Source organism: Hippoglossus hippoglossus, chromosome 17 (assembly GCF_009819705.1).
Source record: "Hippoglossus hippoglossus isolate fHipHip1 chromosome 17, fHipHip1.pri, whole genome shotgun sequence".
Lineage (NCBI taxonomy): Eukaryota > Metazoa > Chordata > Actinopteri > Pleuronectiformes > Pleuronectidae > Hippoglossus > Hippoglossus hippoglossus.
In genome coordinates this window covers 11,543,684-11,561,286 of record NC_047167.1, presented here as the reverse complement: position 1 = coordinate 11,561,286, position 17,603 = coordinate 11,543,684, and the positions used below count along the sequence as shown (strand labels likewise).

The following is a 17,603-nucleotide window of genomic DNA, read 5'->3' as shown; positions in this document are numbered from 1 at the left end:
AATTAACAGCTGGTTGCACTCTCACTCAATTATTCCACTCGCCCTGAAAACTCAATGACCTCCACGTATTTACTGGACGCCCACTGGATACAGACGAAATGTAACAAAACAACGAAGCCGGCCCATTCCTCCAAACATCCAGGCCTTCTCTGTTGCTGTGACAACAACAAGGACAAGAGGAGACAACCTTGGACGCCGGACAGCTTTGTGTCGATACAATGCTGGCTCCCTCACGAAGGCTGTCAGTCTTACAGCAACTCTGACTCACACCTCGCACAAATTCCATCTGCGGTGAACCAATCTGAAATCTCTGTGGTCAAACTGTTTAAATCCAGAATCATCAATTTATTGTTAGAAGGATTGAACTGAGGCTGTAACCGCACAAACCACCACAGCTGCTAATGAAAGACAGAAATGATGCCTCTGTGGGTAAAGCTTTCTAATTAATGGGTCTAGTTGAGATCTCTGAAATGAATTTTGGATCCTCAGTGATTGGATAAAGTCAAGTATAATGTTAACTTAGCGAATAAGCTATTTGGTTATGTAGTAACTCCACCTCTAAAGGCAGGCATACATATGTACATCATGATCAGATTTTTAATAACAGACATCATGAAAACAAGTTTCCCCAACATTCCTTCCATCACCATCAGTAAATTTGGACCCATCGCTACATAGGTGGTTTCAATGTTTTCAAATGATTTGGATTTATCATATTCTATCAAATTCTGTTTATTCGTTCTGTCTTATACCCCAACATTACGGTGTAAAAGTTCACACTGCTGCAAATATGATTTGGTGATTGTATTATTAAGTTCTACTGATTCAAATGTTAAAAAAGACTAAATCGGCCTGTAAAATACTCACTGTATATACATTTAGATAATAACCTAAACTCCCAAATTGCTAGAATACAACTGAAGGTTATGACCTCAGTGACCTCAGAGGAAGGTGTGGGCAAACTCATAATTATCACGATGACATGAATTGCTAAATCAACACAGGTCGTGATATTATTTCAAAGGCTCGCCATGTACATAATGATGTTATATAAATTTGTATTTTTTTTCCAAAAAGGCCATGATTTTTTTTTATTCCTGTTCTGTTTGGACCTTATATATCATGAATGATAAATGGGTATTTGTGTGTCAGCATTTGAAAATAAAATGAGATTTAAACATAAATAGGCCTTAGTGAATAAATAGTAAATGATTTGACACAAATGACAGTCAAACAAACGTCGATAGTATGAATACGGCCACAGTCTTTGATACATGTGCGTGATCACGACTGATTTCTCGGTGATTGGGTGGATGCACTTTATTATTGCCACATCGCAGCTGAGTCACACACGTACAGATTGTTCGGCACAAGATAAAACAAAGAGCTTTCACCCTGAAAAAGCTGTAAGACAGGCCCCCAAGGGTACTGCATCATTCACTCTGCACACCGGCCAGTCCATCATCTGAAGTCTGTTAGAGGAGCCGGGGGCAGAGACTCTGTGTTTAGTACGACATCTTGTGGTAGAAATAAGCATTTCAGCTACATGCCATGAAACCGATCCCCCCCTCATTGTTCTATGGCAGCAAACATTTCAAATTAAAGACACATCTGGAGCAGTTTTTTGTTAAATTTATCATGTATTCATGGTGTTTGCAATGTTTGCTATTAATAAAAGGATGCAAATATCTAATTAGATATGTCAGAATGTTTGATAACATGGTAACACAATGAGTTACCATGCATTGTGAAGGAAAGCATCATTTGGATTACTGAAGATATTTGAGCCCAAAATAAAATATATGACCAAATCATGTGCCAAGCATTTTAAATAAATTACATTACATTTCATTTAGCTGACGCTTCTATCCAAAGCGACTTACAATAAGTGCATTCAACCATGAGGGTACAAACCCAGAACAACAAGAATCAAGAAAATACTATTTCATCAAGAAAGCCAAACTACTAGTTTAAACTTTTATTCAAGGTATATAAACAATTTGTCATAGCTATAGGCTGACACAAAACTTAAACTGATAGTTTTAAGTATGTAAGACAAACAATAAACAAACCATAACAACACACACTGACAAAATAATGTTGTTATTGTTTGTTTTAGGTATGTAAGATAAACAACAAACAAACACACATTGACCAAAAAGTGTTTTCTAAATAAAATACATGCAATGGAGATACAGTATTATATACATTTTAACAAGTAGTTTGTCTTAAAACAGTGTAATTTATATAAAAACGTTTTAGAAAGTATTTGTACACTCCACAAAAGTGGGAATTTGCAGGAGGGTCACAGCGACTGGAGGAAAATGTGGAATTAATCAACGGAGGATGATGGGAAATGCGGTTTTGGGACTTTCGCTGCTTCCTCATATTCAAAACACCCCCCCAACATATAACAATGACGCAAATACAACAATGTACCTGGTTTTAAAATACAAACAACTATTAAACGTTCTGTGAGTTTTCAGCTACGGAAGTAAACCGAAAGAAAGCCAGTAAACCTGGCCTCAGATCCCAGAGTGCTTTGGGAGCCGCGTGTGCATCCTGGTATTTGTAGTCCACGGGACCAGAGTCGTTTCCGCGTTACTAGCCTCTGTTCGGTGGAATCTGCAAAGACAAACACATGTGAAATTATAGATCAGGTAGGAAGAACACTTTATTCCCGCGGCTCCCTCTTATTCAACTTGTCGACCACGTTATGAATACTGTTTTATTTGTCACGGTCAGTCCTTGTGTGTTCCGCTAAACCCGGCAGCGGCGACCAAGATGCAAAAAGCAGCGCTTTACATGGCGAAGCATTTCCTTTTGTTCCGCTAGCGTATGTCCAGAAATGCAGGAGGCGAATTCTCAGAACTGTTTCTAATTTATGACAAACTGGGTCTGAAATGGTTTTAACAACATGAGCTAATAGCGGTTTCTAATTATAGACACACCGCAGCTAAGCACACCCGACAGTAATGGATACGTCGACATTCATTCTCGCTAGCTCAGGTGAAGTTACATATTTATTAGCCATATAGTTGTCCGTCTAAATATACTACTGTGTTAGCATTGAGCTAGCATTAGCACGGGCTTGTCGCAGTTAGGTTGTTTACATCCGGTATTGCGGGTTGATTTGCATTTGTGTAGGACCGAGCGGAGGAGCAGCTGGGAGACACGACTCTGTTGTTACATGAAATACTGAATAATGTGAGATCTGTTGTGACCTGACAGGTCAGTGAGGGATGGGAGCGTCCTCTGGCCTCGTCACTTTCTCTAACTGACTTGTGTTGTGTCTCACAGGGTGGTGTGAATATATGGAAACATGTCAAAGAAACGGGGCAGGTAGGTTCAGACTAAACTCTGGAGCACAGTGTTTCACAGTATACTTTCTGTGACACACCAGGATATACTTACTCATATACTCTGTCAATTAATGCCCGTTCAATAAAAACTTTTTTTCACGTTCACTTAATTTTTTCTGCATTCCTCCTCAATTCTGTTCTCGTGACTTGAAACTTTCCCAAAACTATTTGACCTATTTTATATTCTATAAGTGCTTATATTTAATATCTTTTTTTCTCTATTCATTATTGTTTTATGATCAGTTCTTTGGAACTTACTCTGGCTTGATAGGGTTAGGACAATCATTAATATCAAAGTTACGTGGGTTTGTCAGTATAAGACTCCTCATCAAATCATAAATCTGTAAAGTAGCTGAGAGGTTTAAGGCAGTGGCTAATTATAGACTCTACAGATACTTTCAATGAGTTCAATTAGCTCCGATAAATCTTCACAATAATTGTTTACTAACCAACACTTCGCACCTTAATCGCAGAATCTCTGAAGTTACCTTGCCTTGTATATACTGTATAATATGTAGAGTAGAGATTTTATCTGATAGCCGATACATTATACACAGGAAATATATATTCATGTTTTATATGATTGCCTGTAATAATTTAACTTTTATTTATATATATATATATATATATGTGTGTGTGTGTGTGTGTGTGTTTATGTATATTAATGTGGCTCACACTATTCTTTGCGTACACGTGACAGTTTTGTAGAATAGAATTCTCACTATCAGGGGCGACAGTATCCATATGGCACCCCAGATGTTTGGTAAAAGGTGATGTACCTGTTCATATCTTATCTTAAAGATCGCCTTAGTCAAAACAAATACCCCAAAACTAGAATCGCTCAAAGAAATGACCCTAAAAAGTACATCGTACTCGATCTGTAACTAATTTATCAATGCTTTCATTGGTCTTATTCCCTCCGTTGTTCCCAGGAAGCGCAGCAGTGGCGAGCTAAGTGAGAGCTCGGCGTCGACCTCGACCCTGAGCGCAGACCCTGACAACCTGCTCGGCCACAGAATCCAGCACAACTGGAGGGAAAAGGGTAACATGACCAAGTGGAAAGGCACCGTGCTGGAGCGTCTCACTGTCAACAGCTCCCTCTACATGGTTAAATATGACGGCTTTGACTGTGTCTATGGCATCGAGCTGTTCAAAGACAACCGGGTGTCTAATCTGCAGATGCTGTCAGAGAAAGTCGGTGAGTTTAATGGCATACGTATCCCTCGTCATGGACGTATTATGGCGTTGCTTGGGGTTAATTTAATAAAAATGAAGCGCTAGTTGTTTCTATGGCTCTTCTGTAGATCATTTCTCCAGTGTTGTCCCTGAACTTTAGATTGAAATTAAACAGCCCTCTGGCTTTTATTTTTAAAGATTTTCTGTTAAAGATTGAGTTTGTCTCTGCATCAGGTCTAGTGTGGTGACTATTGTACCTAACAATAGCTACCCAGTTCTTCTGTTTACTCCAAACACACTGCTGACTGACACATGAAACATGGCCGTGTTTTTTCGTCTGCCACTGACGGTTTGTCTCAATCGTTAAAACTTTAAATTGAAGCTAAATCAAATCCTGGACGAATCATTTTATTATTATCAATTTCTTATATCCATGAGCTAATGTAAAGCTGATATTAAGCACAACTGATTGCTTTTGCGGATTTTGGTCCTAATTTACCATATCGTCTGGTTTCCATAAAGTTTTCCAGTTAAAATGCTCCTCGGTTTCTTGTCTTTCTTGCAGTGAATAATAAGATCAAGGTCCCTCCGGGGGCGGAGGAGCTGGTGGGCCGAGCTGTGGAGCATCTGTTCGAGAAGGAGGACGGCGAGAAAAACGAGTGGCGAGGCATGGTGCTGTCCAGAGCCCCCATCATGACCCACTGGTATTATATCACCTACGAGAAGGACCCAGTGCTGTACATGTACCAGCTATGGGACGACTACAAGGACGGAGATCTACGTGTCCTGCCGGAATCAGGTACGGAAATGAGATTGTCATTGTTGATGTGCACAAAACTGCTCCTGTTTCATATTTCTGATTCTCCTGGAAAGGTGGGAGTCGGGGAACAGGATACATTTACATAGTTATGCTGTATTATGAAACTCTCCACCCTCTTTGCCTTTTTTTTTTACATTCTGTGCAAAGTTACCTCTTAAGTCAAAGAGATGAGGTAAGAGAGTCCATTCTTATTATGAGGTGACAATACTATCGAGTAGGAGTTGGAGGAGACAAGGCCAGGCACAAAAATAACCAAAGTTTGTAAGGGGTTAAGGTTCTACTTCAAACTGAAGATAATTTACTTTCTTAAGCTGGCAATTTTTTTTACAAATGTTTAAACTCTGTCTGCTTTAGAAAGAAATCACCTCTTTCTCTGGCCTTATTTTCACTTATCTGCCTTTTGTCTATGCATCTCTCCCCCAGAGAACAAACACCTGCTGCCAGCAGACAGGAAGCCTGGTGAGGAGCCAGAGAGCCTTGTGGGTAAACAGGTGGAGTATGTCACAGATAACGGTCTGAAGAGGACAGGATTGGTCATCTACCAGGTCCCAGCGAAGCCCACGGTATATTACATTAAATATGACGATGACGTTCACATCCATGTCTACGATCTAGTCAAGACCACCTAGAACTGACTGTCCGGGTTTCATCTTCAGCTGATGGCTCATCTTTGTCCCGACCAGTCGTTACCTGTTAAAGTGTTAGAGATTCCAGTCCCCCTGCAGTGGGAGACACTGTGCCGAAGATCAAAAGCCCCTTTTCATTTTTATTATTTCAAGTTCTTTTGGCCTCCAGAGGCAAACTCTTACATTGCGAGACATCTTGGTCTTTGATTCTCAGTTTTTAAGTTGACCTTGGTTTATGACTCAAAGGTCGGCTTCGGTGTAAATAAAGCAGATCTGAGAAGGGTTGTATAGCCCAACAGATGACATGAAGCTTGACGTTAGATTTGGTTCAAACACACTTGTATAGTGCAACTTTCAAATTCCAAATTCAAACTTTTTCTAAGATACACATCAAACTGAAGGAATTTAGCTTTCTTACCTATACATCTGTGTTTTATTCATATTTGATCTCACTTTTATATGCCTGTGCTATTTATTTCATCTGGAATATTTGGCTGTGCCGCCGGTAACATTTGAGCAAATCTCCTCTGGTGTGTTTTATGTGCGTCACTGGGTAGACGTTTGGTTTGCTGACTAAAGAAGTAATAGTCATTCATCCAGTGTGCTAATTTGATCATCACCAGATTTCAGCTGAAGTCTATAGTCACTGATCAGACTCTGTCACATCATGGTAAAAAAAACACACAGATTCATCTAAAATGTCATGTATCATATTTCTGTTTTTACATTATAATAATATATGAGATTTGCTGATGTTGATGTAAAGTTGTTTCCGTGGTGTTTGTGCTACACACTATTTATGTAGTTCAAATTGGCCACCAACATTGTTTAGTAGTTTGGACTGAAGTCTTTATTATTTGCCAAAAATGAAAACAATGTGATATGATATTATTCAGGCCTAAAAATATTGTTCTTTGTGACCCTTAATATGTTTTGTTGTGTAAATATAATCTTGAGACATTTTTATGAACGTTAAACAAAGCTGCTCGAAAGTGATTTCTCTCGTCCAGTTATTTGTTAAATGCCCTTGCAGTGGATTCTTTGTCCTTTCAGATAAGTGGGCACCTTCGTGGTGGTAAGAAGTACAATACATTAATTTAATCACTCAATAAAAACTTTTTATAAGATTAGGAACATGAGCAACTCACTATAGTTTTTTGGTTTATAAGAAGCACTTAAAGAGGTCTGTGAAATGAATAGAAGTCTGGATTTAAATCTGTTAGTTAATGACGTCTGTTAACATAATTGATAGTGTGCTACATTTTAAGATATAATACATAATCCAAGGTTCTGATCTCATTACCTCCTTTTCGTGTCTGAGACTAAACATTGCTGATAGAGTGCCACAGCTTAACTGTTAAAAATGTGAATATTTCCATAATTAATTGCAGGTCTTATATGTTTATTAACACATGAAACTGAATGTGAAATGCCCGAATGATCTGAGAGACGTCTCTATTTGACCTTTTTGAAAACAGTGAACACTGTTGAAAGGTGGACGGACTCTACACACACTTTTCTAATAAATGTTACTGGAATTCCGAAGCATCCTCATCTTTCACATAATTCCCACGTTTACATTGTTGGAATACTCTGCACATGACAGGATTACAACCAACTTTAGTAAGTGTGAGAGGAAGGTCACTAACATAAATAAGTGGCCTCAGAAAGTTGCTTTGTTTCATGTCAAAGACGAACAGAACATATGACGTCCATGTAGCTCAGGTGTTACTGTGTAAAAACACCATATTTGATTACTAGGCAACAGCTCAATCAGCCTCACTGCATAAATAAAACATGACAAACGTGTATCAGCAAATTGTAAAGCTTATTGCAAGAGGTGAGCAGACACATTGTCAAGTTGTGTTGACACATGTCAGGTTCCAACATGTAGTGCTGCTTGGAAGTTTACACCTATAAAACAAGAAACGCTCGGGCTGACTCAGACGAGAGGAGAGTCTCTACAGCATAGGGCTCGGCGATACGTCCAAAAATGATACCAACATAAAAATATTCACATCAGTCTATATCGATAACTATCATAATAAATGTCACTTTATTAACGGATCGATTTTTGCTCCTCAGTGAAGCTTGTGATTTTAAACTCTTCTCCATTATCAGAGAATGACAAACACTTCTACCAGCAACAAAACATTTAGCAAATCCTATAGATCAGTGATATGTTTTACCTCCATTTGGCTCAGTGCATAAGCATTACATCAATGTATTTTGAACGTTTCTTATATTGCTATTAATGAAAATGACATTGCTATAGTTATTGATATTACTTAAGCTTTCGGAGATAATAGACATTTATAGATGTTTATCTTATTGGAGCTGTTTCTTTTAGGGGTTTTGATTTCTGCTTTTTTGGTCTGTGGCCTGGTTTAAGCCGGTGATATTTGCTTTGACCAGATCAGGAACTTTCACCTCTCTTTTGTATTTCGTTTTTCATATTTACCAAAGAAACAACAGCTATTACATCTGTTACATCGACTAAACAACACTAACAAAACTTGAGCAGAAAATATTGCTCTGTGAGGCTTTACTTGGAGCAAAATGCCAACACATGCATGCTGAAATGCCCAAAATAACTCTGCTAACATGCTGTTGTTAATCAGCTCTAATGTTTGTAATGTTTAACATCATATTTGAGCAGGTTAACATGCAGAAAGCACAAAGTTCATCTAACACTGGTGGGAGTGTCAGGATCTTTGTGAAATTGGACAAATTAATATTTTGCCCTGATGATGGCACTAGATGAATTCATTCTGAGGGGACGAGGGAAATAATGATTTATCTCCTGGGAACAACCAATACCTGTACAAACCTTTATGGCCACTCGATATTTGGTGAGATATTTGTACCATGACTTCCAGCTTAATGCTTAAAATGAACTAGTATAACTCCTAAAGATAAAGTTTCCGTCTAGTTCAGCTGCTTCTCCATTTTTTTGCCAGTTTTAATCAAACTCCTGATTAGCTTCTGTATTTAAAGGCCAATGAAATCAGAAGAGCAGAAACTATTAACACAGTAGCTAATTTAGGATCGGAGTCATCTGAATGTGTTGATCTTACAGCAGCAGGTTCTCTATATAAACTCAATATCATCATAATCCTTATTATTAGTTGTGCCTCATAAAGAGAGCTATCAAAACTCTGCGCACACTGACCGTGCAGCAGCAGTTATTTGTCCTACAGTCACTGGTGCATCTTAAAGGGAACATCATTAAAATGATTATAGGATCATATAATTACTCATGACTGCCTGTCGTTAATCTCTACAATTCATTTTGATGGTTTGTTTCATGTTTGTAAATGACTCGGCAACAACAAAATGATATCAGACTTGACCCTGCTCAGACATCTGCAATTATTTTTATGCCAATAACGATCTGCCGTGAGGTGGAGCTTCGGTCTGAGCTCCATCTGTGTCTGTTCGTCAAATGTCATCCTTGCTTTGATGGCGAGCAGAAATCTTCTCTCCTGATTACCCCCTCCTGGCCACACATGTAGCCACATGCTGACTGCCCGCCCCCAGAGCCCCTCTGAGGGGGCAGGGTGCTGCTGGTGACGGGTGCCAGTACAGACGTCGTGGAACAGTTGGCATACCATCACGCCAGGCTGGGCGCCCAGATAGTAACGACAACGAGGAGGAAGGACTTGCACTACGCAAGGTCTGCGCTCTTGGGAATGTGTCTGATGCAGTTTTGTCACCTGTTGTGCATTTCTCGCACTATCTTCTGCCGTTGTCTTTCTTTGTGAAGCCATCTGCCTGGACTCCTGGCAACAGATCAAATTATCTGGACATAACAATTATAAACTGGAGTATATGAGCAGACTGTGAGTCCGGTCACAATGAGGCACCATATGGGCCTGTGATGTGTGATTCTGTCCCCTGCCAGTGGGGGGTGGTCACAGGTGCCTGGGGTGAGCATGTCTTCATCCCTGAAAGTGATCAGACTCTCGCCCTTCTTTTTATTAACCCAACAATAAATATGTAAAAATGATGATACCAGCTCTACAAGCAGAAAGCATCATAAAATGATCATTATCACTGCTTTCCACCTCAGTAGCTTTTTTAATTTACATTAGAGCAGGAGATTTATCTGTGGTTTGAATGTTCTGTATGAAACTAAAACCAGCAGTTAATCAGCCAATGGTGTTTTATGGTCATTATGAGGATGCAGGAGGGAAACGTCTTGATGCACGACACTATTTAAGCACCTCTATAAGATCATATTCATAGAATCCTCGCCATCTATTTTTTTTCTGGGACCTTCCCCCGAAACCTTGTAACTTTGTCTGGATTCTTATTGGCCAATGAACAAATGCACTTGACTCTTTTGTGTTGCTTAGCAACACAAGCCAGTCCCTGTTTATATATACAATGCATTTGTAATTAAAACGTTTGCAGAGACCTTCCTCCATGAAAGGGGGCCGTGCCATAGAGTCTATATAAAAAAGGGGCAGCACACATTGTTAGTGATCATCTCAACAGGAGATGGAGACGTGATTGATTTTATTTCTTCACTGTCAGTGAAGATAAAGATGATTCATCATTTTGATGTAACTTCCTGCCTTCATGTCAGCTTAGGATTTTAAAAATGGTGAAACTGCCCTTACTTTCTATCCATCTCATGGGATTTAATATAAACAAAGTAACTAGAAATTAGCTAGATTTTATCTTCTAAACACCATGTTTGCCATACATTAAAAATTGGGGATGCATAGTCAGTTATCTCATACAGCAATCCAGGTTATAACAGAATAAACAGTATGTCATATGTTTTCATATTGTTTTTTTTAATGAATTTCAATAGGTTTATCTATGCTTTCCTTACAGTATCTTAGTGTGTTGGTGTTATTTGTCTGTGTCTGTTACTGGATTTTTCCTTCTCTTCTGTCAGTTAATTTTCCTCAACCACATGACCGTAGTGTCAGAGAGCAGGATCAGACTTGTGTCTTCACCGATGTGTGAACACACCTCTGGGTCTTTGTGGTGACTGTATATCATTTATTTGCTCCGGCCTGTTTTCTAATCTGTTTACTAACCTGATAAATATGATTTATTTATTAATCAAAACTCAAAAAACAGCCCAGGTCTGCATCCACCTTATACGAAGACTAAGTAATGGCACTAAAATGTAGCACAGGCTAAAAAAAAACAACTTACTCACAAGGATAGATGCTCGTTCCTTGTTTTTTCTGATCCTATAGGGACCTAACACTACTTCTAAGTTCACACTGCGTGGTCTTCTTTCACACCATGCAGCCCGGCAGTGTCACTTTGTAGAAATTCAGGTCAGACTCACACCTGGATCCTGACACTTTACTCTCATAGTTGTTTTTTGATACCGTCATTATTTTGTGTGTATTACACACTCACCACCATGTTGACCTCTCCTGCAAAACTAGGAACCTGTCTCCCCTTTTAATTCTCATGGTCAGTCTGAGCCATCACATACTGAACATACAGGAGTGCTAACCACTTGAGATGTACACCCCTCTTACTGATGGAGGACATATAGGAACAGATTTTTGGAATTTCCTACCTACAGAATAAACAGATCTGAAGACATTAAATGTCAAATTAAGTAATCTTACATGATAACTTTACTCATTTGATAATGTCTTTCATCTGTGTCTGATTAATTCATAATTTCATTCTAACAATGTATTGTGACCTTTTTAGATTAGAAAAGCTGAACCAGATCCAGGGATTGCAAATCAGCCTTGGCTAGAAATCCCACACACATCACATGTTTATCAAGTTCCTGCGACCTGTTACAACAATGTCACTGTCGATTAAACAAATAAATTCAAATAGTAAGGCATCTAGTTTTCTGTCAGCAGGTCATCTCATCAAGGAAGGTTCATATGTTATAGAAGAACAGAGGGGACTGAAGAGAGGGCTTTGTTTTCTTTGTTATCTTCTCTGCATCCAGTGTGTGTTGAATGAGAGGATTTCAGGTCTAACCCGCATGTTGGTACTGATGTGAGAAAATGCAGAAACAGAGGTTTGAATTGAGAGGTTTTTATTTCACATATACAAAAGGCGAGTTCCAGTACAGATTAATGGATGAACATTTAGACATGAGCTGAAAACAGTAATACCAGGTTATTCTAGTCTGTTCAGAACAAAATGTGCTCCTGTGTGTCGTTATTACAGAATTTCCCCAGGGTTATGGAGCAGCTTTCAATGAATATCGCCAGTTAAATGATGCTTTTGATTGCAATTTTTTTGAGTGTAATTAACATATCTGAATCCACACATTACACATCAGGGCTGGATCAGAACATTGTTCGTGAGTTTTAAAGGGCAGATTTCACATTTTCCTGAATAAAGCCGGCAGTGAGCCAGCAAACAGATTCTGAACCTAAGATGCGTGCAGGCTGACGTGGACTGAAGAGCCCTGCTTGTGCTGAGAGGCAGACTGGGACTTGTTGTTCTATCATCAGCGTCACAACAAAATCACTAGTCTTCCACTCAGCACCACCAACACTTTCCCTCCTCGTCCCCTCCTTTCACTGTCCACGTCAACTGCTTCAATCTGTAATAAAAAGGAAAAAGGGACAAGCTTTTTACACCACCGAGCCTCCAAGTACTTACGCCTCAACATTCCCTCCACTCTACTGCTGATAAAAATATTATGTATTGATTATATCACCAATATTAGGAGGGAGGGAGCATTTCAGGATATATGTGTGTGCAGAGCGTTAGACCACCGGCGAGTGGTGTGTTGATAGCTTGTGAACTTTAGATGTTGGAGATGGGAGACACTTCCTGTCTCTGTGCTTCCCCTCAACCTATTTCTCTCTGAAGCCTGTTGACATTCCATCCTCCCTTTGTTGTTGTAATGCTAACCTTTCAGCTCCTCTCAAAAAAAGGGGACAGGAGGAGGAGGAGGTGAAGAACACACATATACAGAGAACGAGAGCAAGAGAGAAACAGAGATAGAGGGGGTCACAGCAAAACACTTAGAAAATACCAAAACGTAATTAACAGAAACTCTAAAAGCTGAAAACTAAAAGGACAGAAGTGTGAACGCATAACATCCACAACAGTGTTTTGTGTGTGTGTGTTTTTCTATCCAATAAGTCACAACTGGACTGAGAGAGAGCGAGAGGGAGGGAGGAGAGCGAGGAGACAGACAGATTGTCCTGCATCTCTAGTATTTTTCTGAGCTGGTAGCTATGCAACAAGACTGGGAGTCAGTGGAAGAGGGGGATGGGAAGCTGGGGACAGTTTAGTGAGAGGAAGGAAGCGAGGAAGGTAGGAAGCGAGGGAAGGATGGATATAATAGGAGGAGGAGGAGCAGGAGGGGGTCCTTGAGTGCAAACTGGAGAAAAGAGGAGTGCTGAGCAAGGCAACAAGAGTACACCCCACAGCAGATGGCCAATAAAGTCATTTCAATTTGGTATTGATTAAAGAAAAATAATCACTATATTTGCTTTGGCTCTTGACATTCAAGCATATGCCACTGGTAAAATCTCCAGTTTAGTTTCCTGCATTGAACTGGTTGTGTTAATAATCAGCAGACACGTCAGCGTGATTTAAAAAAAAGAAGCAAATAAACGTGTTTGATCGCAGCTTCAAATGAAAGTGAGCAGCCCTCGACGTGCAGGGAGCTGTCCAGCGCGTCGGTGCTGAATGACGCCCTACTTTTTTCCTCCGCGTCCATCTCCTCCTCAGCATCTCGACTCCGGCCCGCGAAGAAAAAAAAAAAAAAAAAAAACCAGGCCACCTGTTGCTGCACCGAAGTTTTCTCTCTGGAGGTTTTAAAGCCAGGTTGACCTCTGATGTGCGACGTGCATCCTGTGTCGCGGGTGCTGGTGCTGATCTGGAGTAAAAGCTCAGGCACATTTTCTGTCAAATCACAGCAACATGTCATGATAAACATTCACCCCCCCACCCTCCTCCCCTCATCCAGCACCCACCACCACCTTCAGGCGAGGCAGGAAGAGGAGGAAGCGGCTGGTATTTCATTCCCATTTCTATTTCCCCCTCTTCCATCCATTGGCTTCATCATATTTCTCATCTCTCGTGGGGGAAAAAAGCATTGCAAACATATTGACATCCTGCAGAAATAACCAGCCCTGCATCCTCTCCACAAACCCTCCGGCGCGAGAGACGCACTCACCGTTTATCGTCGGGGAACAACAGGTGCTGTTTGGGCTTTTCTTTGAGGGATCGGGGAGCCTGTGCGCCCTCCCATCATCCACAGCTCCGCGTAATGATGGTGGTCGTATGGTGATGTTACTGGGTAGGCTGGCGTGGAGGGGGGACGTGAGCGCTGCGTTTATATACGTCTGCTGCCCGGAGAGAACAAGGCGGGGGCGGGTCGCTGCTGAGTGACGACTGAGAGAGGAGGCCAATTGACGAGCTTTCTCTTTTTTCTTTTCCATTTTTTTCTCCTTTTTTTCCTTTTTTTTCTCCAGACCTTGTTAAGGGTGCGGCCCCAAAGCAGCAGCCAAATTACATTATATGAAGGTTATAAGGGCACGTATGAATAAAACATATGGAGGCCCAGGGTGTACATGGGTGGAATATACCCCTCTGGGTTCTATTTTAAGAAAACAGCTTGTCACCAATACCGGCTCATGATTGCCGAGAGTCATCTGAAATTATGTCATGATTAAAATCTTCTGATGATTTGTTTGTCTCCCATACTGCATCCTACTCCTCACTGGCGTTGTGAAGTGAGTGTTGATTTATAGGTTTTAAGTGTGTCGGCTGTAGCGCCTCTAGATACACAAGAATATCTCTAATTAATGCCATTGAACTCCCTATTTTTAATAGATGGAATCAATTACATAGGCTGTATATGGAAACATAGAAAATATGTTTAATACTCAATTGAAATCACGCGTCCCATAAGAGCAGATGTGATTGTATTAAAGCTGAACTGTTGAGTTCCCGATTAGGCCTCTAATTAACTGGCAATGGAAACAACAGGAGTGGAATGTTACACACCTGCAGGGCTGTGGGACCTGCACAACCACAACACAACAAATTGTTGAGTTGCTGCAAAACACACCTGCTGATTTACCCTCCAGTGAAAATACATTCACACACTTTATATACACTTTATATAATTACAACACGTGTTTGTATAGTTTATTCAGTCAAGGATAAACCTCAAAGACAGTAAATACACAAATGACCGTACAACTTAAATGAATGCATAAAAACTGCATCACAAAATAATGAATAAATAAGCTTTTTTCTCAAAGCTAACGTCGTCTTTGTGTTGTAGCAAAAGATGACCTCATGATTTATATATTTATTATACATTACATATCCAAGTCTGGACCATATTGCTGCTCTGTTTACTATATTTCTCATCCTGTTGTACATAACAATACCTGATTCATTGCTACCACTTTGATCATCATCATTGTACCACGTGAAGTTGTTTACACCACAAGCTCAAGCACATCAGACAATGTACCGATTGCCGTCATTTTTGTGTACTTATGTGTACTTCATTCTTCTTATTGTTCCTATATAGTTCTATTTTATTCTATTCTACTTTTATATTATATATTATAGAAACAATATAAAGGTCAATGAAGTATTATCTTATCTTGTCTTAAAATAGGGTTTCCCATACACTGGAACTGGAACATTTTGTCCATTGAGAGAAATTGTCAGAAGTCTCTTTTGCAATTTATAGGAGATGATAATCAGAACTCATCTATTATTCTCTCACTGCAGCCCTTTTAAATGACTTGCTAGAATAATAATAATCAACTTTTGCTGTTACTCATTGTTTTTTAACCTCCTGACAGTTTAGCAGTTAATGTAGGATGGTTTGAAATCACTGGTATTGGATTTTGTATTGAATAACAGTGACCGCATTAGTCCCGAGAGTCCTGTTTGCATGAAGTAAGCTTTATTGTCACAGTGATTAGGTGGGAGTCTATACTGACACCAAACACAATGATGTGTAGGAAGCATTTCCCCCCTTTAACATGAGCTAATTGAAATGTGAAGATTTGACTTAATTATATCTTTAAGCAGTGGATAGTTTTAGCCTTAGTATCACAACTAAAATAGTACTCATTAGAGCGTATACCTCCGCCCAGGCCCAACCGTCTCCTTGAATTCAACCAAGCTGCACCATATTTTACACACTTATATATTAGTCCCTTAAATACGCCTCATCTCACAATGTTAAAGAAAGTGTAAAGACAGTTCTGGATCCGCCCCCTGACCAGGATCAGCACCAAAATGTATGGTTTCATTCTTGACCCAACCTGTTTCGTGGAAATCCATCCAGGAGTTTTTGAGTAATGTTGCTATCTAACAGCCAAACAAATAAAGTAACATATAATATATAAAAAAAACTGTTAAGTAAGCATTTAATATTAAAAACCTTTGTTAAGAATTAGATATATGGATTCGCCTTAAAGAAGTCTTCAAGGATCCATATAATGTGTATATATATCATATGGACGTATAGACTAGTATATACAGTACATACACTCCTACAAGAATAGGAAATAACTCAAAATGTATCCAGATTTATTGCAAAATTTAAAAAATTTGTACAAAGACATGAAGAATCCTGTTCCTCATTCAATGTTAGTCTATTCACCAAGAATATGAAACCAAAAGTGATTTGTAGTTACACTCAGAGAAAACTGTTAATATTTTCAAGGCACTATGGAGTATTTTTACTAAATAAAACTGGAACCTGCTTATTTTGTTGTATCAGCCAACAGCAGACATTACAGTGGGGGTTAATTTAAGGACAATTTCAATTTCATTTCCCCCCCCCAAGAAAAACAATAAATGGCTCCGTGACAAAATGTTTCCCGTTGCTCTCAGCGTCGCGTGTGTGGCCTGTTTTTACAAAAATCTTCATGAAATCAGCCTCCACCAAATCTTTATGTTGTTCTGTGATCCCTTTGTTTCCCCAGAGGGAGCTATTCAAATCAGAGCTTCTTCTCTGACACCTGCCAGACGACAGCTCATTACAGTTTACAGGCTGTGGAAAAAAGCACGCCACTCATTTATCATTGCAAAGGTGCTTCAGGGGTGAGGGACTATAGTGTCTATTTGTACATAAGGCACACGAGTGACTCTCTCCGTGCTCTGTTCCCTCTGACAAAATGACCAAACGGGAGTCTGGGTGGCTGCAACCATTACTTATCACAAAGGCCGTGTTCCTTTGATACCCTCGTAGGCTGGTTATCAATGCAACTCAAGAGACGGGCTTAGCGAGGAACCTGGGGGAAGATCCTGCTCTCTGTGCTGTGAGGCTTTAGTTGTATAACGAACATCGCTCTCTGTGCCTCTTGATAGAAACATCAGGAGGTAGGATTATGCATATTAGCCATCCCCCTCTGTTCTCCCCTCTTCTTTCAGGGCTTAATGTTAACATCTGCCCACCGAGAGCCACAGATGAGCTGGGAGACCGTGCTGAATGTCTTCCATTCAGGTGATTTATCTGATCACTATAATGGACCATGCGTGTTATTTAGATGACATTATAATGGAGTCTGAAGGGGGAGAAAAGGCTCGGGCTCTCTGTGGTGTTTGGAGAAGCTGAGTCACGTATGGTACCTGATCTTCATCACCAAAGAAAAAAAATAAATCACTCCAGGATAA

At 39.9% G+C, this 17,603-nt stretch overlaps 1 protein-coding gene across 2 annotated transcripts; it reads left to right on the top strand.

Annotated features, from left to right (window-relative positions):
- The first annotated feature begins 2,530 nt into the window (after positions 1 to 2,530).
- Positions 2,531 to 7,114, top strand: LOC117777684 (spindlin-1-like). 2 transcript variants are annotated; one of them, XM_034612546.1, is made up of 5 exons: positions 2,531 to 2,660; positions 3,301 to 3,342; positions 4,295 to 4,560; positions 5,104 to 5,337; positions 5,782 to 7,114. In XM_034612546.1, exons 2-5 carry the CDS (start codon positions 3,323 to 3,325, stop codon positions 5,985 to 5,987), a joined length of 726 nt encoding a protein of 241 aa, XP_034468437.1. In that variant the 5' UTR covers positions 2,531 to 2,660; positions 3,301 to 3,322; the 3' UTR covers positions 5,988 to 7,114. The 2 variants fall into 2 exon arrangements, with proteins under 2 accessions (XP_034468437.1, XP_034468436.1); XM_034612545.1 differs by lacking the exons at positions 2,531 to 2,660; positions 3,301 to 3,342 and adding an exon at positions 4,058 to 4,132.
- Positions 7,115 to 17,603: the final 10,489 nt, after the last annotated feature.

What these genes read in the sequence shown, in the direction of transcription:
- LOC117777684 (XM_034612545.1), top strand. Translation starts at nt 4,107, where the DNA reads ATGGCACCCCAGATGTTTGGTAAAAG. An exon ending in CCCCAGATGTTTGGTAAAAG is followed by an intron (nt 4,133 to 4,294) that starts GTGATGTACCTG and finishes CGTTGTTCCCAG; the next exon opens with GAAGCGCAGCAGTGGCGAGC. An exon ending in ACGTGTCCTGCCGGAATCAG is followed by an intron (nt 5,338 to 5,781) that starts GTACGGAAATGA and finishes TCTCTCCCCCAG; the next exon opens with AGAACAAACACCTGCTGCCA.